This window comes from Galleria mellonella, unplaced genomic scaffold (genome assembly GCF_026898425.1).
Source record: "Galleria mellonella isolate WM207_F2 unplaced genomic scaffold, CSIRO_AGI_GalMel_v1 utg139, whole genome shotgun sequence".
NCBI lineage: Eukaryota > Metazoa > Arthropoda > Insecta > Lepidoptera > Pyralidae > Galleria > Galleria mellonella.
Genome location: NW_026441995.1, coordinates 10,618,147 through 10,645,128, shown reverse-complemented (window position 1 = coordinate 10,645,128; position 26,982 = coordinate 10,618,147). Strand labels below are relative to the sequence as shown.

At 32.1% G+C, this 26,982-nt stretch overlaps 1 protein-coding gene across 1 annotated transcript; it reads right to left on the bottom strand.

Moving 5' to 3' along the window:
• Positions 1 to 863: 863 nt before the first annotated feature.
• LOC113512318 (uncharacterized) lies at positions 864 to 24,849 on the bottom strand. Its single transcript, XM_026896125.3, has 4 exons — positions 24,319 to 24,849; positions 9,816 to 9,950; positions 7,101 to 7,287; positions 864 to 2,954 (listed from the first exon to the last, which is right to left on the bottom strand). The coding sequence occupies exons 1-4, from the start codon at positions 24,491 to 24,493 to the stop codon at positions 2,897 to 2,899; spliced, it is 555 nt and encodes a 184-aa protein (XP_026751926.1). The 5' UTR covers positions 24,494 to 24,849; the 3' UTR covers positions 864 to 2,896.
• Positions 24,850 to 26,982: the final 2,133 nt, after the last annotated feature.

Sequence of the window (26,982 nt, the reverse complement as noted above, 5' to 3'; positions counted from 1 at the left end):
TCCCGCGGTTTAAAATATTTATAGTCCCCTGGCTCTGCCATTGCCAGTAGACTCATATGCATACTTGTCGACGAAACAGTTGCACATCAGGTGTTCCATGTATTCATTCCTCACTGCTCAATCTACACAGTGTGCCTAAGGATACACCTATCTTGTTTAGTTATGCTTTAAAAGCTTATGCCCAATTAAGACACCCATTATGAGTCTTGCTTGTTGTCTGCCACTACTATAGATGAGTTTATCCCATCCCTCAAGTTTATCGTTTAAGAACTTTTTAGAATGTCTGACTCTTCAATTTCCTCCATTCCTTTTGCTGTTTTATTTTCACTTACTCCTCAAGGGTATGATTAACAACACTTGATGCAAGTGCTACATATGGTCAGGGTATACTCTTAGTAGAACGTATTAAGGTTCAGGGCCTATATTTTTTATTCTGAACCCTTTCTCGCCAATTTAATATTGGTATTGGTATTTATAATATTTAATAAGCAAAATAAAAGTGACAGTTACACCAAGCTGTAGTGAACTCTAACATTTGTATCTTTTTTTATACGGGACACGTGCTCGTTTATTATTAATTAGTTTTTACCCGTGAATTTTGTGTGACCGCAATAAAAAATCATTCAATCTTTATTCCGAACACATGTAAAAAGAAGTGGCCACCATTATAGCATAATTTGTGTGTTGGCAATACTTGAAGAATTTGAGATAATAGTAATTTAACCAATATATCTCATACATTCATGCAAACACGTTTCTCATTGTACACCACATCCTACTGACATGGAAGTGAGACGTTGAAAGCCCTACAATTCAAAGCAAAAGATTATATAAATATTTCAATATAAATAAAACTACAATGATAGAGGATGACAATTTATTTTCTCTATTAGTAAAACTTTTATTACCTAAAAAGAAAATTATCACACAAATATATTTCAATAAATAAAAATTACAATAAAAGTAGCCGAAAAAATGTCATCTTGTGTAGATTTATCCAATATATATCTGTCACCAATAATTATATAAACATTTATTTGTAGAACAAAAATAAATAAACTGTTCTAACAAAACGTCAAGAATTCTTAAATTTTATCATTATATGCTTTATATATTTTATTTGCTTCAATTATTTACATCTTTTATTATTTATTCTATTACATAATATATGGTAAAATAATTAAATTTTATTCCTTTGTGTTGATATAAAAAGAAATTTCAAACAGAACTGAAGTAAGTACTTATAATATTTTGATTATATGAGAGAGAGAGCAATATATACGACAAAGTACTCTTGAGGATTAGTGTATAACTCATTTAAATGCCTACTCAATTCTTATCATAAATATTCCAGAGGCTGTATTGCGTAAAGATATAATTCTGGAACGCATTCCCGGTACTCTCTATGAATTCACATATACATTACTACTTGTCATCAACCTTAACCTAAGGGACGGTGTCAAAGAAAAAATCATCTATGAGAAGACGTTCAAAAAATTATGGCGGCTTATGACAATTTATTTCCTAGATTATGTATTAAAATCTGTACAGACGATGGGTCTTTTTAATCACGGATGATGTTCCTTTTTGTGTATAGATACTTATACGATTCCTATACATTTGCAATATAAGTTTTTGTTCATTTTAAACGCCTATATGTGTAATAAACGACAGGAATCCTCGTCTGTGCCGATCCTTAGATACTAACAAAAATAAATTTTAAATGCTTGACAACAAATTAGCATCCAAGTTCAGATCTCGGTTATGTATATAAAATACATGTTTGTACTAATTAAAAGAAATGGTTTAATTCAGAAAGTATAAAAAAAATAATGGAGCTAGTTATTTAGAAAATAGACATCTCATGAGATGCTCATAGCATCTCATAACCAGCTCCAAAAGTAGCTAGTACTACGATCCCGTTTTACCCTGAAGAAACATAACAACATCGTTACATTGGTTGTTTAGAAATTCACAAATGTTAAAACCAAAACGTTGAACTTAATTCGTCTTTTCGTCATATAATTTAGCTTATAGGTAGGTATAATTATTATAATAAACAATCCAAAACTTACAATCTAATAAAATAAATAAAAAATATTAGAATTTTGACTCTACGACACAAAACATGTGGATATAAATGAGAATTATATTTGTTTTGAGATTGCGATATTTGATATCCTATAGAGATTAATAATAAATACGTAGGTAAATATTCACATTTACTTCTAGGTCTGGACGATAATTTGGCCACATGTCTTTTACTAATTACTTGTATTATTAAGACAAATACCAAAGCTTCATTATACAATGTAGCAACACAAGTTATACGACACCTAAGGTGTATATTATTATATTACGAACATTATATACGATTATAAGAAAATTTTGTAATAATATTGTTATTTTGAACACTTAAAAAGAATACTTAAGTAATTAATACCTAGCGTGTGTACGTATAGGTACCTACTAAGTCAATAAATAATATTACACAATTTTTGTGCTTTTTTGATTTTGAAAAAAATCTCTAATTGACATCTTCCAACTGATATTGTCATACAATAGCAAAAGAAAATGCTTTAATTAAAAAGATGCCTAAATGTAACTTCGACAAAACTTCACAAGGCCGTTTGCTTTTATTGATTTACTAAGTAAATCAATATTTGTACCAAAAAATGTATACAAGCATTACATGGAATACACTGTAAGATACAATTAATATTGGAACATCACTATTGTCCTAGTATCAAAAAAATAAATTCAGCATTATACTTATTGCCTAATATTTAAAGTACCAATACTACCATTCGAACGTTTTACAATTAGGGGGACACTTTATAGGACTAGCCTAAGCTCAATCAAAATATAAAATATCGTCGCTGTACGTTATTTTCTCTTACGCCACTGAAGGTCGACCATCAAGCATTTTATCGCTTTCTTCAGCGCTGCTTAAACTGAAAAAAAAAAGATGCGTTTATTATTATTTTATACTACTGTGAATGTCAATCTCTCATCATAGTTCATCTCGTCTTAGTCAACTTTAGACTAATTAATATATGTACTTAGTATACACGAAGCCACCTTTGAAAATAAGATATTGTTTTTGAACTATATTATTATTATTACCTCTTGTCAGACATTATGGTAGCTATGTTTTAGAATAATTGCTACTTTAAACCAAAACAACCATCCACATTTTATCAAACATTGAAAAAAAATCCCGAGATATAATAAGAAAACAGAAAATATATGTAACAACAATAAAACTAAGCTCCGTGTGATGACGGAGTAAGAAATCCTCTTATGAGGAGCGAGTCCAAAACTAGGAATTTAATGGGTTGTAATTGTATCGTAAAAAACATCTGTGAAAACTACAAAAACAAGCCCTGACAACATAAGCTGCCAGAGCATATATTTTACTATAACAATGCTGGTATTCTGCCAGGTTTCTTTATACACACAGTTAATAATTTTAAGATTAGTAATTACACTTTCAAATATAAACCTATCTAATAAAATAGAACTAGTACTACAGAAACTTCAATTAAATATTCCAAGTCTTTTTATTTTTTTCAAATTTAATTATTTAATAATAAAATAGGCAAAATATTAATTATTTTATAAACTACTAATTTATTGCACGCTACTCTACACGCGCGATTTTAAATTAAACCTTCAGGAATACAACTAAAAAACCACATTCAACTTGGTGTTTTTGCGTGGTGCCGGAACAAACATATAGACGGTATAAGACGATAATATGTATTTTCTTAAATATGTCTCATATATAGACATCGTTTCTTTACAATTTTATGATATTAATAAGAATATTTCAATAAAAATAAAATATTATGGCAAGATTGGGCATGAAAGCATATTAGTTAGCCCATCGTGATGAATTCGAGAATTAATTACGACGGTTTACGCAGCAACTTCATGAAAATCGAGCTGACATTGTATATAGACATCAATGGAGTTGTCAGACTCTACGCGGTTCCCCCTGGAAACTATCTTGATTAGTTCTTAATGAATTCGTCACTATGAGCCAATTTCATCCTTATCTATCATCTCTCATTGGTGCCCCACCTGTGTATACCGATAGCGTAGGGAGGGTTACTATTACATTGTCATCCATTAAAAAAAAAAACGCCGGGTTAATTTGTTGCTACCCTATATTGTGTGGCATGATCATTTATGCTGTATCCACCGGACATTAATTATAGTTTAAAACGTTCTAATTTATTGACATCTCGGGTAACCCAAAGTAAACAAATGAAGACAATGGCCGTCGTGAACTTTAGACGTCAACAGCTGCGCTCGTGCACAATAGGCAGTATCTACTATACCTGTTATAAACAAAACACCATATGGCCACTTCGTAAGCACATGTTCTTTATGCGATTGGAAAATACAAACTTGTAGCTAGCTTGTAGTGGTGCTCCGCCCACATGTGATAGAAAATGGGTACAGTCGCCTAAGGACAAAGTAGGTAATGCATAATACAAAATAGAGTTGTATTGCCATCGATGAAACTTCGATGTATGCCACATAGTTAAGGATATAAAACTATGCTGTATGTAACACTATTGGAATCGTCGTGCATTGCCACTCCTGAAGATTAAGGCGTACCTCTTGCATCGGCAATTTCATGGTTGGCTGACTAGTAACTTTACCCTACCTAAACGCATTACTTATTGCTTCACAGCAGTTTATATGATTTTCTATTTATAGGTATGTAGGCGACGCGCGAGTTAATGATAAAACAAATTAACAACAGATCAGTCGTCGATTCTTTTACATACACGTAATTTTGGTGCAAGTGCGTCATAGTTACATTTCTATTGTCATGTTTATTATATGTAAGTAATACAATACTTCGTTGAAGTTTAAACAAAAATATATATTTTAATATTATTGAAAAATAATGTACTATTTAAACTCTAGTAAATAAATTATTTCTTTGTTTTGCACAAGTTTAAGAATTCTTTCAAGGTAACATTTATACTACATTTATGAGCTATTATATAAAAACACTAGTACAGATATTTTGATTCTCTCTGATTACTTTCTGACCTGACGTGAAGATAGCTCCTACCTGTTCATATTATAAAACAGTCACTTTTCGTCGTCTGTACGCTTAGATCTTTTAAACTACGCAATAGATTTTAATGCGGTTTTACATTAATAGATACAGTGATTCAAGAGGAAAGATTAAATGTGTCATTTAATATGGTTTTCTTTTAAATTTGTTAAAATGTGACGATAATTGTTCAAGATGTCGGAACAAATCGACTTTCATCGAATCAACGCTCCCTAATCCGTTTGAAATATAACAAAACAATGTACGGTGGTATTGTTTCTCTTTTATAGGTCTACAAAAAAGTTTGCGATGGCATATGCCTATTTTATCTAATGATATCCTATTTATGGATAGCTTACTTACTTAAATTCATGTTAAAAAAAAAACTAATTATCTTTCAGCAACAGACGAGAATTTTTGGATGCCAAGTTTATGTTAAAAGTAATTAAAACCCAAATAAATTGTCCGTAACTTTTAAATAAAATTAATTTTAGAGCACCAAGTCAATTTTCACGAAATAAACTTACACTTTTTGTACCGCCATTAAGATACACTACATTAGGAGCTAATACACCTATACTTCGGTTTTGTAAAAAATAAATAAGAATAGTGACATTTTTGTTATTTACGGAGATTTAATCCCGCTGAAACAAGTTTTAGATGCAAATTTCTTAATTTTTTACTATAAAAATTTCTTAAAATATTATATTTTTTTAATTATACACTAGCAATTCCTTGGTATATTTTATGGTTTATGTATAGGTATGTATCTAGTGTAGAAATCGGTAACAAAATAAATTGTACTGGTAAGTTGGATAATTATTATTGGCTATGTCTTTGATACCTACCTACATGCAAATCATGACATTATGAATAGATAAGATATTGTTTATAGATATATTATTGCATAGATTATTGAAAAGTTGTTCTAAAAATTTGTAAAAAAATTATCCGTTATACTAAAAAGTGATATTTGCCTATAATTAATTTATATATTTACAGATTTTTTTCACCTTATTTATGTAGTTGAGTTTTAATGTTTAAGTTGTTGGCGGATTAATAAATAAATAAAATATTCGATGCAAGCTGATACAAAAAATGTAAGTAAGTATATACGCTCTATTACCAACGTCAACGATAAAACAAGTTCCAATTTTAAATTCAAATCATCTTTATTTAAATAGACTTGTTTACAAGCACTTTTAAATCGCCCATTTTTTTAATCTATTACAGTTCTGAAAGTTGTTGTTCGGAAGGAGCAGAAGCCGCAAGAAATTCAACAGTTACTTTTTTAAATCTCTGTTAACACTATGTGTATTTATTTAAATGTATTATGTCAAAAATTACATAGTCGTTAAAAGTTCGTGCATGATCGACTAACACCATGCACATTTGTCATTCAAGTAATCGTTTAGAGTGTAATAGGCTTTGTTCATTAAGTGTTTTTTTTTTTTTTAATAACGGTAAAGGTAAATCATAAAGGTAAATCATAACGGTATATAATCCTAAATATTTGCCCCCCCAATTTAATTTTATAAAGACATGTCAATGATCCAGTATCCTCGAATTTAGACAAAGACAACTTAGGTACATACCTTTATTTTACTCGTGTTTCTACTACTAAACAATATGCCTCTAAATACCTCTGACTACCCCAATATGAATAAATTTTCTAAAAATATTTGTATATTTGTCTCTAAATCACGAATTTTAATGAATACAAAAATGGTTACAATCACGCACGCGATCAGTGACGCAGAGCTAGTTTTTTTTTTTTTGACGATAATGGAATGGTAACCCCACCTACGCTATCGGTATACACTGACGGGACACAAGTGTAGAATGATAGGGGAGGATGAAAGCGAGTCAGTTAGCCCACCTTGACTAATTTTATAAGAATTAACCAAGGGAAACCGCATGGAGGTTGACCTGATAGGATATAGTCTTAGCAATGACGCTATTAGATTCCCATTACTAACAGATAGAGTTACTATTAATACTATAAAATTTTAGTACAAACCATTCTTTATTGTCCATGAGGTTGCGTGTCTCGTCGTCGGGTGCGGGCGGCGCGTCTCGTACCGGTGCGTACTGCGCTGCGACCAGCGGGTCCGTTGAGGGATTCAGAGCTGTGAGGGCGGCAGCTCCACTCGCCGGAGCCTCTTTCCCACCTCCCCACCTCGATGACCAGGCCCACCCGCCGACACCTGTCATATTACCCATAATTATAGATTTACAGGTCATAGACAAAGGTTATCTTAAATTCTTTGCCAATTCAGAAGCTATTTTAACAATTTATTTTTATTTATTTATTTATTCGAATAGGACTGATACTATATTAATTTCATTTAATTATGTCAAAAGAATTTAATAAAAATGTAACTTAACCTGATTTTTAATAATAGTAGTACAAATAAAAAATAGATTATTTTATGACAGGGAGCAAACGAGCATGCGGCTCACGTGATAGTAAGTGATAACCGCCGCCCAGAGGAATTGCAGGTGTCTTGCCAGCCTTTTAAGAGGGATTATGCTTTTTTCTTGAAGGTTTCAATATCTTATCTGTTTGGAAATACTGCTGCTGGGAGTTAGTTCCATACTTTGTTTGGGCGTGGAAAAAAATGTCTACAGAATCGTACGGTGGAAGATCACTCATCCAGATGGTAAGGATGGAATTTTAGCATATGACAAATTGTTTGTGGTGATGAAATTCAGCAGCTGATATTATTTAGCAGCTGATATTAATCCGAATAATTTCTCTAAATATTCCCCAAGATATAAGCAATAACAAACGCAAAAAGACGTAACGTCTACGAAATGCTAATGGATGGAGTTAAATGTTTGAATGTTTCACTAATGATTAGAGTATATTTTGAGATAATTTCCTTATAAAATTATATTCGAAACGAGCAGGATTTGAACCTTGTTAGCAATTTGTACATCACGCGGGAGCCAGTGCTCATACCAGTTGAGGTCGCTTCGATTCTTCGATGTCGTGCATCATACGATAATTTTACTATTGAAATATTATTTTTATATACATACCAGCAAGATATTTCTATAATAGTTAGTAAATAAAAATACCAAGAGTCTAAATATAAAAGAAATGTTTACGAAACGACTATTGATTGATTTTGTAATTAACTACCTACACGGAGAATCGAACCGGAAGCGATGCCCATATTAAAACTTGCCTATCGACATTTAAATGAATTTCCGGATTCTCGGAAATATACGATTCGAGCTTTACCACTGAAGTTGTCCAATAAAGTTATTTATCTAAACAGAAAGTTAGAAACTTTTAGCTGTTTATTTTTATTCTCTGCAATAATATTTTGTTGTTACGTGGTCGTTACATAATTTATAACGACATTTATAATCTCAATTGTTGTATTTAGTATTGACCGATGCTGTACTAATTGCAATACTGATTGTGATGTTGTGTGTCGAATTTTAGTAACTTTTTTATATCACTGAGGTGACAAGCAAGCATACGGCCCACCTGATGGTAAACGCCGTAAACGTAGCTTATGAATGCCTGCAATAGCAGGGGTATTACGCGCGCGTTGCTGATCCTGAAGAAACCTCTTTACCCCCCTTTTGAAGTAAGTAAATAGAATCGATAGTATTTGTGAAACTGAACTTTCACCAAGAAACATAGCGTGAAAAATAAAAAAATCATTTTCCAATCTTCTATACTAAATTACAGTAGTCAATACGAAAGGAGTATTATCGTAATTATGGAGGTCGCCAGCTTGTTTTGTCTTACTCGTAGTTGTAAAAAATAAAATATAAATGTATAATAACCTTATAGGTTTTTGTTTAATGGTTTTTTTTCTTTTTTCTTTCTTTTTTAATAATAATAATAATAATAACTTTATTGCATAACCATGATTGTAACAAACTCAGCACTGGAAATTACAGTAAAAGTAGGTACGAATTCATTTGTACATTTGGATCAGTTTAAACATCTGTGTCGGAACTAGGTTATAAAAACCTGTATCTCAGACAACAGCGCTCAACCCTCATTACGTAGTATAATATTAGTTCAGCTAAATTTTTATTGCTACATATAGAATGTTGATTTTATATAAAGTTAATTTATCTAATTATAACTATTGGTAATAATGAAAATTGTGTAAAAATAGAATGATAGCCCCGCCTGTGCTAGCGGTATACGCTGGCGAGGCACCAGTGAGGAATGATAGGTGAGAATGAAAAGACAGGTCAATTCGCCTATCGTGATGAATACACCTGGAATTCAGCACGGTGGTTGCACATTGACGTCGACCTGACAGGGTATATTGCTAGCAATGGGACTGTTAGTCCGCATTACTAAAAATCCCTCCCCCCCAACCTCATAGGTTTATGCATTGCTAAATGAATATTAGAAATCCGCAGCAGTTACCCACGCTAATCTGCCATACAATCAACATGTTCAGTCAAGTGTAACCATTCATATAGTATATACTGTAACAGCCTTAGAGAGGGGCGCCGGAGGTTCGCGGGAGTCGTAATAGGAGCTACCCATCAGTAAAAAGTCAAATCAAATTAGACTTTAGCAATTTGACTACTAGCGGGACTGTATCACAACAATCAAGAAAATAATTGGCCACCGAATTGACCAATTTGTAATTGTCATTAGGTACCGTCAAAAATTTTTCCAGGAGCTCTGGCTAGATAAAAATTGGCCCTGTTCATATAGATATTGTTATATATAACAATATACACTAACCAGCAAACAGTAGTCCAAGGCAGAGGATGACACCACCCGCTATGAGGGTTCCCACACCACTTTCAGAAGTTTCAGGAGTGGTGGACTCTGGTGAGTTGGAGTACTGAACGCCACCTGCGATGAGCAGCGCCAAACCTGCGGATATAAAACGATACGTGTTAATTTAAAAGAGTAATAAAAACGTAATATGTATTTGATGGATGGATCGAGGCAGCAGGAAAGACCTACACTAGCTTATTATCAAATAGACCGAATTCTATCTAAGGATGGTATCAATAGTCTCCGAATCTCAAGTGAAAGAAACAAGAAATATATATGAATAGAGGCCTTTGGCACTCGTTGCCTACCCTCAAAAGACTCGTCGTGAAGATAGATATTATACATACGAGTAGATCTTGTGATGACCTTCCAAAATTTATTCGATTCCATTAGCTAATGTATAGAGATACACCTGTCGGTTATCTAACATACTCCTACTATATTACTAGTGTAGTATAGTTAATCGTGAGCATTCTCTTCACGTCAGGTTTAGTAATTACGTCAGACAATGGACATGCGACTTATAATGTCAGGGACGGGTTCTCATTAAAAATATACATATTTTAGACTTTTGAAACAAGATACAAGAAGATTGAAGATACAATTGAAACATAGATCATAAATGGTCTAATCTATTACAAGAATATGGAAGTTATTGATTCGGTAGGTGTGATTTCATTCATAATACAAGCGGTGGCTTAGATAAAGCGCCCACTTGTTATGACCAAACCAACTTATACTTTCAAAACTGGTGAAGGTGAATCGATTACAAAATGATTTAGTGAGAAATTATTTATCTAGATATATCATAAACAAACTATAACATATTATATGTTTTTACACATACTTTAGTAGTACTATAGTAGTGCGGATCTATATAAAAATCAGTTGCCTAATGTAATTGGTTAATTGTGTTTTTGTTGTACTCATATGTGTAAATCGCAGGACAATGTTTGTAAGAAATTGAAAAATCGTACAGAAAATTAGGTAATGTTTCAATGTTCCGTAACGGGCAACTAGTTTTTAATAAAATTAATGGGTATCAGTATGTAAATGTAAGTACATATAAAATAAATTTAAAATGTCAAATTGACAAATGCCTAGGTACGATTTACGAAGTTAAAATTTTTGCGAAATTGGCAAAAGCATTAAATATCGTGTGATAATTCCTCAAGTCTGAAGTAACTTTCTGTGGTAGATAAGGCAACTACTATCTCATATGAATTACAGTTTCAAATAACTTACGCAAAACTAGAAATGTGATAACGAACATTGTGGTAAGGAAATAGGAATAGGTATTACTATACACTTATGTAGAACAAGTTATTATTAAAATACTTTCATTAGTTGTTTTCAATACAGATAAGTTATATAATAATGCACAGATTTAGAAGTATAGAATAGCAATAGTCTTTATTCAAATAAACTTACTCACAACACATATGTACATCTTCATATTATATTAACGACCTTACATACAAAATTATGCCTATTTAAATAATAATTTCCAAATATTTAATTAAATAACATTACATTCCAAAAAACCTAAAAATAAATTGATTTTTTTAATGAAATTACAAACGATATAAGTTATGAGTTTTCAAATAAAAAAGAAATCCGTATCATGCCTGTGCGTCTAAACCCATTTACTCAATGTTTTCAATTTTTTTATTATTTATAAAGATACGATGGCAACCCTAGTTTAGAGACTTAGCTATCGACCCACACAAACACAATCATACAATCACATAATGTAGTCATATTATCTAGCAAATTTCCAATTTGTCGCCTGCAGTTATTTATACAGGGGATAAACTATTATGATTCGTCGTAAATATATGGTGATGAAGACTTTGTAAGTGCCTCGTAAATTATCTCGCCTTCTACTAATCACCGGAATTTGTATACAAAGCAACTTACTGTAAACAATCGTTTCCTAGTTTTTTACGCAGTCGGAAAAAATCCCAGTTCTGTTCACCGGGAACTTAGCATTCACTTTTATTGGAATGCAATTGTATATTCACTTTCAATTTTCACTCAAAATTCACTTTCACTTTCAAAAACTAATAAATACACAGTTATTGCTTAATGATGAAATAGTAAATTTTGTTAATGATACAGTTTTTTTAGGTATAACAGTGGACTCGAAATTACAATGGGGGCCCCATATTTCAAAATTGGCCAGTAGACTCAGTTCTGCTGCATATGCAATTAGAAGAATTAGACAATTAACAGACGTGGCAACGGCTAAACTTGTATATTTTAGTTATTTCCATAGCATAATGTCTTATGGCATACTGCTGTGGGGTAAAGCAGCCGATATAAATACTATATTTGTTTTACAAAAGAGAGCCATACGTTCTATTTATGGTATGGGTTCGAGAGAGTCATTACGTCAGTGCTTTAAAGACTCAAATATCCTCACAGTTACTTCACAATACATTTATGAAAATATTATGTATACACGGAAGAACTTAGAGAGTTTTAAAAAACTCAAAGACTGTACAAGTAGAAACTTACGCAATATAAATAAGCTTATTTTACCTAAATGCCGTCTGCACAAAATCAGTAATTCATTCTATGGTAATTGCATAAGATTTTATAATAAACTGCCGGAATCTGCATTAAATCTGACAGAGAGGCAATTCAAATCTTATATTAAACAATTTTTATGTAAGAAAGCCTATTACAGGATAGACGAATTCATAGATGACAACATATCAAGTAAATAATTAGTTTATTAGCATACAACGTTATAATTTTATTTTCTCATTGCTTTCTTGATTTAATTGATTAATTTTAGAAATATGAAAGCGTAGCGGTTTTTTTGTATTAATTGCCGCATGCATTCTTATGTAAAATGTGAATACTATAACTATCAGATGGCAATTGTGAGTAGCTTTGACGTGGTCTAGTGTTTTGAGTAGTCATGCTCACTAAAATGTCCAGACTTGTGGCGGCGTGGTGGGCCGGGTCATTGGGCTCCCTAAAATATGGTCGAGCGCAGTGATGGCTGGCTCATCCGTCATACTCGTGAACGGGTGCTGCTTGTAGGGACTGGTCTGCTCTAATCACTATGACTGATTTCCTCTTATTAATTGTTTAACCAGTTGGTTATGTATTCAATATTTTTTTTCTTTTTGAGTATTTAATTGAATTAGTGCTAATTGGTGGTTTGTATTCACACAATTAAACTTGAAAATGTAAAGTAATAATAAAATTATTTAAAAGAGCAACACGCAAGTTTCTTGCTCGTTCTTCTTGTGATGAGACAGCTTTCCGAACGAGCGGTAGATTAAAAAAAAATGTAATGACTTTTCAAAAGTGCTTCAATGTAAGTTTATTTGAATAAATGATTTCTATTCTATTCTATTCTATTCTATTCTATTTTAAGTTCTAAGTATTCTACTTATCCAACCATAAGAATAAATTTAAATATACTAACGACTGCGCTCAATTAATGATTTACTCTGGATATGCCTACATTTCGCCAAGCATACATGACAGCGGGTGAGCGTATCCACCTTCTAAATTAATTTGGTTTGTTGACGGTATTATCCTTCACTATATAGTCGAAAATTTAAATTAATGGTTTTTGGTTATATTTATTTGTAGGTATTGTAAGCCAAGACTTATTTACATAAAAAATAACTGCAAGATAACAACCATGAAGCCATTTATAGGTTTTCACAAACAGACAATATATAAAATTTGACAGTGCTTGCCTTAGACAAATAACTTAAAAAAGTATAGGATTATTTATACATTTAGTATATAATTCAAACTTACTACATTTGGGGTTTCTAAGTCGTAGTAGCATACCACTAAACCACGACGTTTTCGGTTGTACTATACCTATACATGCTTTATGCACACCTATTCTCTCTTTCACTATACATGCATAGTTATCACCATGACCTTGCCACCTTGCCCTCCCATTACTTGGGGTCGGCATTGTATGTTTTCCGCTTGTATACTTATACAGTTAGAATAAATTATTGACCGTGTTTTTGATAACCCTACTAGCCGCTGCAATAAATCCTGGAAGCAATAAGTCTTGCTCGCCCACCTTCGTTTCCTGTGCACTATTGCGGAATATAAAAAATAAAACTTACCACTTTATTCTATAACTAGCAATATGCCCCGACTTCGCGCGAGTAGATAGAAAGATAAATTAGTATTTTATATTAGCCTTGATAGGCAATATTTTAATATTTTGGGGTACATTATCATATTGGGGTATATAATCTCTATATTTTTTAAAATAATACAGCCTATGTTACTCACTGATAAGGTAACTTTCAATAGGTGTTTTTTTTAATTGTATGATTTTTTTTTTGAGTTTATTCATTCAAAACAAACAAACAGAAAAACATATAATATTAGTAAGTATAGATAATGTTTTAGGTAAATACATAAATTAAATTTGGTCATTTTGATTGAATAATAATCAATAGTGACGTAATTTACTTCGCCTTGCATCTTACGACACGCTGCAATGGATTTAAAATTTAAACTGATGATGAAATAATCAATATAATAACAACTCATACATAAATACGAATGTAAATTATATTTTGTGTTATTCAACTAACTAGGCAGCACAGTCCAACTAATGCTAGCCATAAGAAATATGTGCGCACTTCGAAATATTAGATATTCAATGCGCTATACCTAATATTTCGCTCCAAACTCCAAAGGTAAAAAACTTATTGTAAACACAAGACATATCTTTGTCCGCAGGGATATTAACTAGTAAGCTGGCGACGCATATGAGGTGTCGTGGGAGTTACGGCGAAATCAGTATAATACTTTTTAAATTTTCAACAGACTTTTACAACTTTCCATTAGGTCGACAAAGTAGAAAACGATAGATTTAACAAGTTCTAAGTTTTTCAAGAGATCAATTAGCGACCATCATTGACTTTCCATTCTATCTATTATCTATCTCCTCTTCGAAATACTTGATGCGTATTTTTATTATGGAATAAACCAATTTAATGATTATTTTAAGGGGAGTTTCTCCTTGACATTTCTTTATCAAGGACTTTTTCATTCATTTAATTTGCATGCTTTCTTTGGTGTAGTTCTCTCCTTTGTTTACCGATTCTATTTATTTTCTTATCTATTTTTATGTGAAAGGACGACAACCGAGCATGCGGTTCACCTGATAATAAGTAATTACCGCAGCCCATGGACAGTAACGACACCAACGGAGTGGCCCCTGTATTACCGGCTCTTTAAAGAGGTATAAATTCGTTTCTTGAAAGTCCCCATGCCGTATTTATTAGGAACTTGTTCCATATTTTTACAATACGTGACAGGAGGAGACGCGTGAAACGAACAGTGGAAGACCGCCATTTATCTAAGTGATGTTGGAAATATTGCAATAAATATGATTATCACATGCATTATTTTTTATAAAAATCTAATTTAAATATTTGCAAAGCTTACTTTTATAAATTGTCTCACCAAGAGTCAAACCCTCATGTAGCGGAAACTTAAAACTATACATACTGGAACTCGAAATTAACATTTTCTAATTTTCATTCAAATTCAATTCTTTGATTGCCAATTTATATTCAATTCAGTACTACAGTCAAGAAAACGTACGGCTAACTTTAAATTTTGTACTACACTAGAAACACCATAAAGGGGTATATTTAGATTGGTCTATACTGATCATTTATTAAAACCCAATAACCAATTCAAACTAGAAGCCAAAAATACATACGAGTACCTTTATATTCATATTATAAATGCGAAAGTTTATAAGGATTAGAGCTTGCATTTGAATATTCGAATATTATTTCAGAAATAATATTTGAAAGGCGCGGGATATAGTTCATAATTAATATATATATAGTAAAAATATAGCCCCCGTTATTCTGACGCAACAGCACCCACTTGCCGCACTAACTAAAAATAATATAATATATTTTACTTGGAAGGAATTTGAACATTGACCTACTTACGCGAGTGTTGTTGCACATGATGTATTAATGAAGGAAAATCGATTTCCACATGACGGACAGTTTATTTCTTTACGTGCGTGAAATATACCATTCGAGATAGTAATAGAAAATATCATCTACACTATTATTACAATAGGTCAATGAAAATTTACGTCAAGTGTTCATTTTTCTTTTATTATATTGAAATAGGAAAATGTAAATATCACAGGGTAAATGTTACACATGAGAACGGAAACTTACTTTTTTAAATACCTTTATAGGCTACGACGACCACTTATTTGTTAACAGGCAGACCGCATATTTGTTTGCCATCTCAGTGGCATAAAAAAGTTATTACTGAATCGCTCTAAGCCGTCATAAATACCCCACACTTAGCACTTTTTTACACTATTTACAAAAATACGGTTAATTTTACAGTTAAAATATAATATGTACTTACTAAACTTATAACATCTTTTAACATTCTATGCCGCCATTTGTGCTACTATTCAGCAATTGGGTCGCCAGTTTGTTGACCATTTTTAGTTAAATAAAAAAATATCATGCTTTATACAATTCGTGCACAAGATTTGTGCTGTAATTATCATATCCCACTGCATCAAATGGCCAGGAAACGAACTAGTGAAATGATAATTAGTGGGTCACAATAAATAGGCAGTCACATTATCATATCCGGTGTACGGGATTTGAAAAGGACAACAATACATATATGTATGTATAATGTAGAATTGAATTTTGCCAGTCACTACGTAATGTTAATTATCCGTGCTTACAAAACGAGTTCGGTATGAACCTAGTAGTAGAGAATAAAATACTGAACTAGTATAAAGTCGTTACACCACTGTGTAGATGAAGATTTTAACGGGTTTTAGTTGCTTGTAATTTAGGAATAAATAACCTTAACCTTAAGTTTTGAACATTTATCAGTTTATAAACCTTATCGAGTTAAGTAGGTATTAGGTATTCTGTGGTGCGAATATATTATCTGTCTTTGAAAGGGAAGTGAATTATCAATAATGGGAACTAGATGCCCAATTGCTGGTATTATTATGGTATATTGCCAGTAATAACACAACCTCCACCATCAAGTCCATTTCTACGCCGTCCCACCTGGAAACAATCATGCTTGATTCTTGTTAAATTCATCATGATGGGTCAACTGACATGACTAAATCCTCATCTGTCAACCTTTACTGATGGTGCTAATAGCGCAGATGGAGTTATCATTCCATTGTCACATATAAAAGGATAAAAAACTACTATAAATAAGCCCACACTATATTAGACTTCAAACTAACTCTAGTCAGTAATATTTAATAGCACTGCTCTATTAATGGCGAAGGACGCCCAAATCTGAAGTGTACTTATATGTTGTCTATATCGTCAATATAATAGTAAGCTGAAATGCTAATAGTTTGCTCATGAAATTGAAAAAAAAATAAAGAAATAAATTCTTGAGTCGCGACTCATATAGGAAAACGTAGCAGAATATTATCTCTTCTCCTTTACACGGAACTCGGGCTATAGTTAATGCAATCCTGGACTTAAAGTATTGTAGGGCTTCCCTTCATAGAAATCGAGGAATGTTGCGACAATCTCCAGGAAAACAGTCGACAATTATTGGCTGAAATTATGATAATTAAAATCTAGTATCTAATATACTCTTACTATAGAGTAATAATAGGTTATCATTATAAAACTGTAATATTTACCACATTTACCACAAATGAGTATGATATAATAGTCGCGGGCTGTAGGTATGTCGGTTGCATTAATAATGCACAAAGCTTGGTCACGTTTATGGAGCAACTGCGTCGTTTGTACAAAAATAAATTATGACTTGTGAAGCCAACCTACCTCAAACGAGTTTAAATTACAACTTATTAAAATAACAAACAAAATGTAACCCAAAATAATCTTAACTTCTTTTCTGACTGAAATTACATAACACGTTCTAATTTTGAACCGAATTTTATGGTAGGTAGACAATGAAAGGCTTTTATTATTTCTTAAAAAAAAAGAAAGAAAAACACAATTTTCCTTAACGAGATGACACATCTGTAGTATCTGTACTTGTATGCTTTGATTTTCAAATGAGTCATTGTAAAGCACAGATCCCAAAATAATGTGACGTGATCGCCCACATATTTACGCTCTCTGAGAAAAACACAGACCAAGTTTTATTTTGATTGCAATTCATAGACCAATTTGGAATCGTTTTCAAAACTAAAGACTGACTCCCACATAATACAAATTTATATGAAATATCAACAATTTAATAAAAGATATAAAGTGGAAAAAATCAAGATATTCACAATCAGTTGACCCAAAGGTTGTTTAGGAGAGAATGATATATATCATTAAGTCTGCCTTTTGTACCAGACATTTTTTGTAATATGGTCAATAAAGGATAAATAAATGAATAAATCCGACTGACTTAGTCGGGACAGAATTCAGTTCCAGTTTTAGTTATTAAAAAACTATTCAAGCATAAAATTCAAAAGTTTAATCTTTATTTTCAAGCTCAGGGGAGTTGCGAAAATGGGGCGCCACAACGGAACAGCAGTGGGCAGCAGGCCGCATTAATGATTCATTCATTTAGTTAACTTTCACTCGTATTAGAACAACTGGAACAATAAGCACCTACGCATATTCTTTATGTAGGTAGTTCGATTTCCTATACACGATACCTTGTCGGCACTAACTTATTATACTAACACAGATTACTTGTAAGATACCTGATAAGTGCCAGTAGTTAGTTTTTAAGACTTCAAAAAACATAAGGTTCTTAGTTTAACTGTATTTTTTGTATTATGTTACGCGATCTTAAGCAAATCTGAATCGATTATGAAAATAGTTTCCTTACAAATATTATAAATGTTAAAGTGAGTTTATTCGTTTATTACCTCTTGAAGCTTTTCTGATTGAATGAAAGGTTAAAAAATTAGATATAAACGTACTATTTGGGATGGAGAACATTTTATTTATTACAATTATTTCGGTCTATCAACATATTCCGGTCACACGGGCGAAGTCGCGAGAAAAGTTTTAAACAAGATGTTTGGAAAGATTTAAAAAAAGATTAAGACCATGTGTAAAAATCGCGAAGCAAACAATCATTACATTGTAAAATATCGTCAAGAGCATGTCGGACACGCATTACTTAATAGCACCTATTGACTAGCCTAAACTAGTAAACATGTAGCCTTATTTGTATGGAACCTGAAAGTATTATGTAATCTATGCTTAAAGAGATAAAAATGTTTCTCGTAAAATATTTGCATATTAATCAGTGATTAATTAAATACATAATTAGGTACTTTAATACGAATTTAGGTATTATATATTTAGACACAGCAAAAATCTTCGTAATCTTGTGAATTACAGCAATGTGACTTACAAAATTTTAGTACACACAGGTTTAATGACACGAAACAGGTTCGATATGTAGCTACAGGCGAAGAAAGTTGAGAATCCTTTCACTGCTCTTTCCAACAGATTGTATTTCTTTTTGATATGGTAACATCCAAAACATACAAAACCATTAGTTTGTTATTATTATTACTTCTATTTTATTCACACTAAATTATAATACTATAGAATTTAATACATGCCTGTGTTTATTAAGATAAAAGTCCTACGAATATATCACTGTTTTTGGATGCTCAATTATCTCATTTTTACATTTTACATCGCCTGAACATAATACATAATTATAAAAATACTCAGTACTCAATGGATTTTATTCTATTCATTGTATATTTTGGCGCATTGTATGTTGTATAATTTTGGCGACTTCTAAAAGAACCACAGAAATACAGATTTAGAGACACCTTTTTTTCGGATGTCTAAATTTCTACTATATTTATTGAATGTTGCAGTTATCAGAAAATTGTTTTCGTGTCTGCGTCATACATACATAAATAGTGGATGTGAGTAAGGTTTTGCGGAAACAACGCAGTCGTAAGGCTCGATGGAGTTTGTCGACCTTCGTGCGCAGTGCCAGTTCTTTTAAACAGCCAGAGTTAAGTATCTATAAGAATCGTACTCAGGTACAAATTATATTTCTCTTAATAATTGTATAGATATATTAATAAGAGGTTTGTTGAGATGTTGAAATAAAACGACATTGAAGTATAATATTCATACAGCTAATTTTCATTAGCACTCAAATTGAGCAAAAATCCCTTAGTTTTAATATACATGTACAATGATGTACGAATGCAATTAATTAGATAAATTTAAGCAGTTTGCTTTAGAAATTTTGCGTTGGTTGCTAGTCCTAAATTTTATTATTTATTAATCTTAGTTTATTTACATTTGATATATATAAACATATGCACGCTCTGCTACCAATTGTAGAAAAATAATATAATAAATACATTGAGACATTATTAAATTATCATAGAAACAACTTTGTTGTGCATGAAGATTTCAATAATTAGTTCTGTATCACAGAATTCCCAATAACATCCCATTTTTATCAGTAGGTACATCTTACTGTCCTTAAATATTTATAAATATATTTTTATAGAAAAAAAATTGAAAACTACGCATCAAGACAAGTCTGTACCGTAAGTACTCGAATTTTTTTCTACTTAATAGTTCTGGAATATACGTAGTTATCATTATAATAAATAAAAGTATCTACATGGATCTTTCTAATTGTCGTGTATACGACTAGTATTAATGTTTACATGACCAATTGCAAATAAAATTTATAATTGTAAATAAATAATAGTATGCAAAATACTATAAATCGAGGAGTGTCTATACAATCGTAGATCTACTAGATCGTGATCAGATCACGCAGCACGCAGCCACCGGGGTGAGTCATTGACTGTCGGCCGTAAGCGCCACGCCGCTGTGACGCCGCACCGCACCGCACACCGGACACTCGATACCATTTACGACCGTCACCGCTCATTGTAATCGATACATACAATCGACAGCCTTACATTTACTACTGTATATGCCACCATAATAATCCCCTCATTCTAAACACGTTGGTCTAATAAACCAAGTAGGTATGTGATGTATCCGTTTAGGTTTATCTATCTACTTTTGACACTAAGGGGAAGGGATAATTATCTTGTTAGGTTGAAATTCACGCCATTCCCTATAACCTTCAGGGAAAATTTCTATTGAATTCGCCACGATGAACCAACTGCTTTCAGTTTATAAATAAACATAGTAAACTATGTTTCATCCTATACATGGTATAAATCTACACTTCAGACTAGATAAAGAACCTGCTCGATACGTTTATCTTACTAATATAATTGTAACTAGACGATGTCTGTAGATGGGAGATTTTTAAGAAAAATTTACATATAGGGTCTTAATAAAGCAATAGAAGCCAAAACATTAGAAACTCTGTTTGTATATTTAGCCCGGCATCACGCAAAAATCTCCAAATTGGATTCGGTTTTTATTGTTTTCCTGAAGTTCTAATTTAAAATATTTTAACTTGATGCATGATCTAGAAGTGTACTATTTAATTGGTTTTTCTGTTTCTGAAATCCACGCGTAAGAAGTAGTGGCCGAAAAGCTACCTAGCTTACAAAAAGAAAATTTGGTCAGGATTAGGGCCGATCGTCTCTGTTTATTCAGAAACTAAGCAGGCGTAAATACAAATACTCAAGCAATGTTTAAAAAGAAAATTATTTTTGTTTCCATATTAATATGTTTTAACTTGCGAATTGAGTAACAGTTACCTACTGCTAGCATTTTACTTGAATGGTGATGTTAAGTCGGAAGTTCTATCATACATTGACAAAATGTCATGGAAGACAGGAAACAAAAGTCGTAGTATGTTCGTGCATATGCATAACTTACTACAATAATACTACGATGAAACAGTCATAAATATGTATAATACCTTACATTTTGAACCTGAAGTGAATAAAGAACTAATCTATGGTAACTGTAATTTTAGTATGAGAACTAGAGGAAGGTAATAATTATGATAAGTAACTATATTATATCTCGTAGCTTATATTATGTGAAAGTAAAAGAAAAAAGTAATAGACAAGGATAATTTTTTTTTATTCTAAGTACTTATAGTTAAATATTACGAATTCAACACTCTTATACAGATGTTTCTTTCTGTGGACGCTCAAATTTATGTACTCAACTTCCTACCAAAATTTTCCCAAGAGACTACAGGACATGGTTCTTTAAAAAAGCGGGTAACTAAAGAGATTTCTTTAGTGTCTGCAAAATGCCCCTGCTATTACAGGCATTCATAGGCTACAGTACAATGCCTACCACAGTGCTGGTCATATGCTTATTTACTATTAGTGGCATAAATTAAATTCAGCAATTAAAGATATATTTAGAAAAAGAATAAGTTGAATGTATCTCCCTACTACATTATTAACAGCAGTACTGTATTAGATCCTTTTAGTAAACTCTGTTTATTCCTGCTCAATACAATCTTAAGACAACAATGTAAGAGAAGGAATGAGTGACTATAACACTAAATAATAAAAAAAAAGTAACTTTTTATACTACAATAAAAGAATACAACTTCAAAATATGTATGCAGGCCATATCAAGGTTCCTATGTGTACTTGTATTAACTTTTTACTTTTGCAAACTTATATGCTTATAAAAAACTCCTAAGAAAAGGAAGTTTTCTTTAGGGAAAATGTTGATAGGAAGTTCATTCCACATTCTGAGCATTAACACAAGGAAATTCTTTAGTAATCATAGTACCGAGCCATTGCTGACTAAATGTACAGGGTACATGGCTATTTAGTTAGCAATAGCGTCACGGTTAATGTTTTAAATTTTAAATTTACTTAGCTTTTTAGATAACTTTTTAAAGATAAATTGAAATATATTCATTCTATTTAATTTATGTTTTATATGTTTGATATATTTATATAACACACATAATCTTAAAACAACTTTTTTAAAAATTTGTGTTTTAAAAATAAGGCAGACAATAAACATATTAAGTAATATAATAAAATTGTAACTAGGCAATATCTATACTTGGGAAATTATTTATTATTTGAGAAAAATTAATAAGAGTGGGGTTAATATGACCAACAGATACCAAAACAATAATTTTTAGCAATTTTATCTGTCAGTATGTTTGATACCAGTGTATCACACAAAAACTATTAGATGAAATTAGATGTAGTTTTTTTTATAAGTGATAATGAAATAGTAACCCTACCCGTCCTATCAGTATACATCGGCGGGCACCAGTGACAGATGAGCATGAAACACGTCAGTTAGCCCATCATGACAAATTCAACGAGAATTGTTTATGATGGTTTCCAGAGGGAACCACGTGGAGGTTGACCTGATAGGGCATATTGCTAGAAATGGGGCTGTCAAACTCCATTGCTAACAATCCCTTGCCCCCAATTGAATGTAGTTGTAACAGTTATATTCTTAAAGGTTTACTTAAAAACTGGTGTAAGTATTAACTTGATATTCCATCTAGAATTATTTAATTTTATCAGTTTTCCTATTTTTGAAACCCATGCATACAAAGTAGCAGGTAAGTAGCTAGCTATTCCAGTTAAGTATTTGCTTATGTTAAGCAGTCTTATTAAATAAAGAGACTTCAGAATTATTTACTATTTCCAAAATCAGATTTATGGGTACAACCAACTTAATGTTGAGATGACATATAGCAAGATTGCATTATTGCAGTGGATAAGATTGGCATAGGACTGTTACAATGGTGTCATAAAAAGATGACATATTTCCAGCAGTGGGTGAATGCTGGTCGATTAGATATTTAACATTTTAATTTCATTACATTTTTTGTCATTTTAAGAACGACAACATTGTCAAACCTAAGTGATAATATAATTTCCTGTCATAAAATACATTAAAGTTAAAATTTTGATGGCCATTCTAGCATAATCATGGAGAATGTGGGTACATTAAAGTTATTAAACCAAATGATGTAATAATATAACAATGTTTGGGCCACTGACACAAACTGGTCTCAGAGATAATTACTAAAATTATTTGTTAGGCCAATCCAATTACTTGGAATCATTTTGAAAAGATGTAATTACAATCTTTCATATAGGAATATGAGTCTTAAGAACATAAACTACAGACCATATTTGAATAAACTTATCATCACTGTATTCATCATATATTAATATAAATATACCTACAGAGCAAATAATTGAATGGAACATTGATTACAATACTTCTAATGTAAATATAATAGTAAATCAGTTTCAAACATATTTTAAAGATTAACCATTTCCTTTTTGATTAATTACATTTTGCCATATTCTTTAAAATGTGACTTTAAATAACGTGAAAATCATAATCCAATTATTAGGCACAGAGAAATATAAAAAAAATGTGTTAATTATTATTTTCGTCTGCCTTAGTTTTAAATTATTAGAGATTAAAAACACACTAAAATTATTTAATAAGCGTGTCAACTACAAAATTAGATTACAGATTATATAAAAATTGTAGGTACATAGTTCTATTCTTACCTATGATGAAAAGTGTACTTCCCAGAAGGCATAAACCAATTCGTACACAAACTGCTCTATTGAGGCTGCTTGTCACACGACGTGAGAAGTAGCTCATGGGGCAATTCCATCTCTGATCGCTTGGTTGCTGCTCATACGTGACTGTTGTTGGCTGATAAACGGCACTTGTGGGCATTGTGGCAAAATTGTTAACGATTACAGGAAACCAACAAAAATATTCACTTATATCCTTTGTCACTTTATGAAAAGTTTAACACCGCTTTGATAAACTTTATACTGTACGTTTTATTAAACCTTTATGTTTTTTGAGAAGTGCGTCGAGCCGTCATAAGTCCATTAAAATAAACTTTTTATATTTTCACGTTAATAAAAAAGCGACGCTGATAGGTACAGAGTAAAGTTAGACTTTACTGAATCGAAAGGAATCACTATGTCGTGAATGTCTGAATATAAAAAAAAAATCACTTTAATTGAGAAGACACGAGACAACAATCAGAAAGTAAATGAAACGACTGACTGATTGACTGCAAAAATGATCTAAGTTGAATGAGTTGTGAAGTGAATGAAGCGAACTAAATGGAAAGATTGATAATGAATGAATGGTTGTAAATAATTCATGAATAATGGCCTCATAGACGGTCATAAATATGCGTTAAACCTTAGATTATAAGGAACACCAGAGGGAGACTTTGTAGAAAAGTTAATTACTTGGGTAACTCTGTGCTATTCGTGTTTCAACCGTGAAGCAGCTGTGTTTGCATAGCTGTGTTTCGATTTGAAGGGTGGGCGTGAATTTACTAGGTACAGAGGAATAACACCCGAATCCTCAGGAATGGCAACACATGGGGGTACCATGGATGAAACAGTATACTCTGTCATGTCCATGATACTGCTCATGTCTGTAGGCGATGGTTACCACTTTCCATCAGGTGGGCTGTCAGCTTGTTTGCCATTCTAAGTTGTATAAAAAAAAAACAAGTACATTATACTGACACCAGAATGTATCAAATTTATAATAATTTTGACAGTTAACAGTTACACTAACCGGCAATTTAACTGACAACCGACTAGGTGCCATTAGTTGCTAGGTTTGACAGGCGATTTCGAACCGCAAGTAGGATTTTGTATGTTAAGGGAGACGCTACTGCCTATCCTTCTATCCTTAAGTTCTCTTAGTTACATACGACATCCAAGTAAGGAATCCCATTATTATTATCATTTCAGCCATTATCTGTCCACTGTTGGACATAGCCACCTACATCCACCGATTCCCTGCAATACATTTGAGGTCGTCACTCCATCTAGTGGGGGGAGTCATCTTACACTGCGTTTGCCCGTACGAGGTGGTTACACAAGCACCTTTCTTGATCATCATCGGTTGTGGTCGAAGTTGAACTTACCTAGTCGAATAAGTTGTTCAGGTAGGTATACATACTCATTGACAACTTCAAGCGTAGTGTACTTAATCGTAACCAGTATAGGTGTGACATGGACGTTAGAAATGATTTTAGTCTTGTCCATATTCATCTTAAGGTCTACCTGTTGATAAGCATAGTACTCAAATCCGCCAGGGATTCCGCCATCATTACTATGTCATCGGCAAATCGCAGGTGAGTGATGTATTCTCCATTGATGTGATTGAAGAAATCCCATACCATCGATAAATTCAAAAACTTATTCTGGATTCTGTTTTTTATGAAATTATATTTCTAAAATATATAGAATTATAATCATTATCGTCTCAGTCATTATTTGTCCACTGTATAGAAATAATCTTTATTCAAATAGACTTGTTTAAAAGCTCTTTTAAATCGTAATTTTTTTGTGATTGTATTGTTGGGTTCGTGATGCTGTTATCTGCTAAGAAGATCTCACAAGAAACTCAAATTATTCTTTTCAAACTATTACATACAATTTTACATTTGCGTAGGTACTGTGACTAAAATAAGCAATGAAATTCTATTTTTATGTATTACATATTTACATACCTGTCACGCTTGTCTCCCATTATGATAAGCAGAAACAATGGAACGCCAAATGGTTCAATTATATTATTAAATGGAAAATAAACAACAAACAGGAGCAGACAGTCCCCACAAACAGCACTCGTTCACGAGTATGACGAATAAACCAGTCATCATTACGCTTAAACATATTTTAGTGAACTCAACTATCTGGTTCAAGTTTAAATGCCTAAATTATTCTAGTATCGAGCTTAGTGATTAACGTAATAGCTTTTCATACATTTAACGACTAGCGGGCCGTCCCGGTTTCGCACGGGTTAACACTTTTACAACATTTTAAAGTGGTTATTGTAACATAACGATAATAGTTGGACATATAGTATCGCGGAGTTTTTTGTAGTTATTGATATTTTCTTTAATATTGTAGAACATGAACAATTGTTCTATCACCAATAGTTTCCGCAGCGCACGCGGCGAAAGATATTTTATAGCATTTTTTATATCTTGAGTTACGTTACTAGTTTTAGTTAAGATCCCTAATATTTTCTAGCAATAAATATAGCCTATGTTACTTAGGCTGAATGTAGCTTTCTAATGGTGAAAGAAATTTTGAAAGCGGCAAAGTAGTTTTTGAGTTTATTCATTACAAACATACATACACACACACAAAAATACAAATCTTTCCTCTTTATAATATTAG

Coding starts and splice junctions, on each gene's coding strand:
- LOC113512318 (XM_026896125.3), bottom strand. CDS start 24,493: ATGCCCACAAGTGCCGTTTATCAGCCAACAACAGTCACGTATGAGCAG. Junction 9,951..24,318: donor AAGTACACTTTTCATCATAG/GTAAGAATAGAA, acceptor TTATATCCGCAG/GTTTGGCGCTGCTCATCGCA. Junction 2,955..7,100: donor CTCATGGACAATAAAGAATG/GTTTGTACTAAA, acceptor TTTTTTTTTCAG/TTTAAGCAGCGCTGAAGAAA.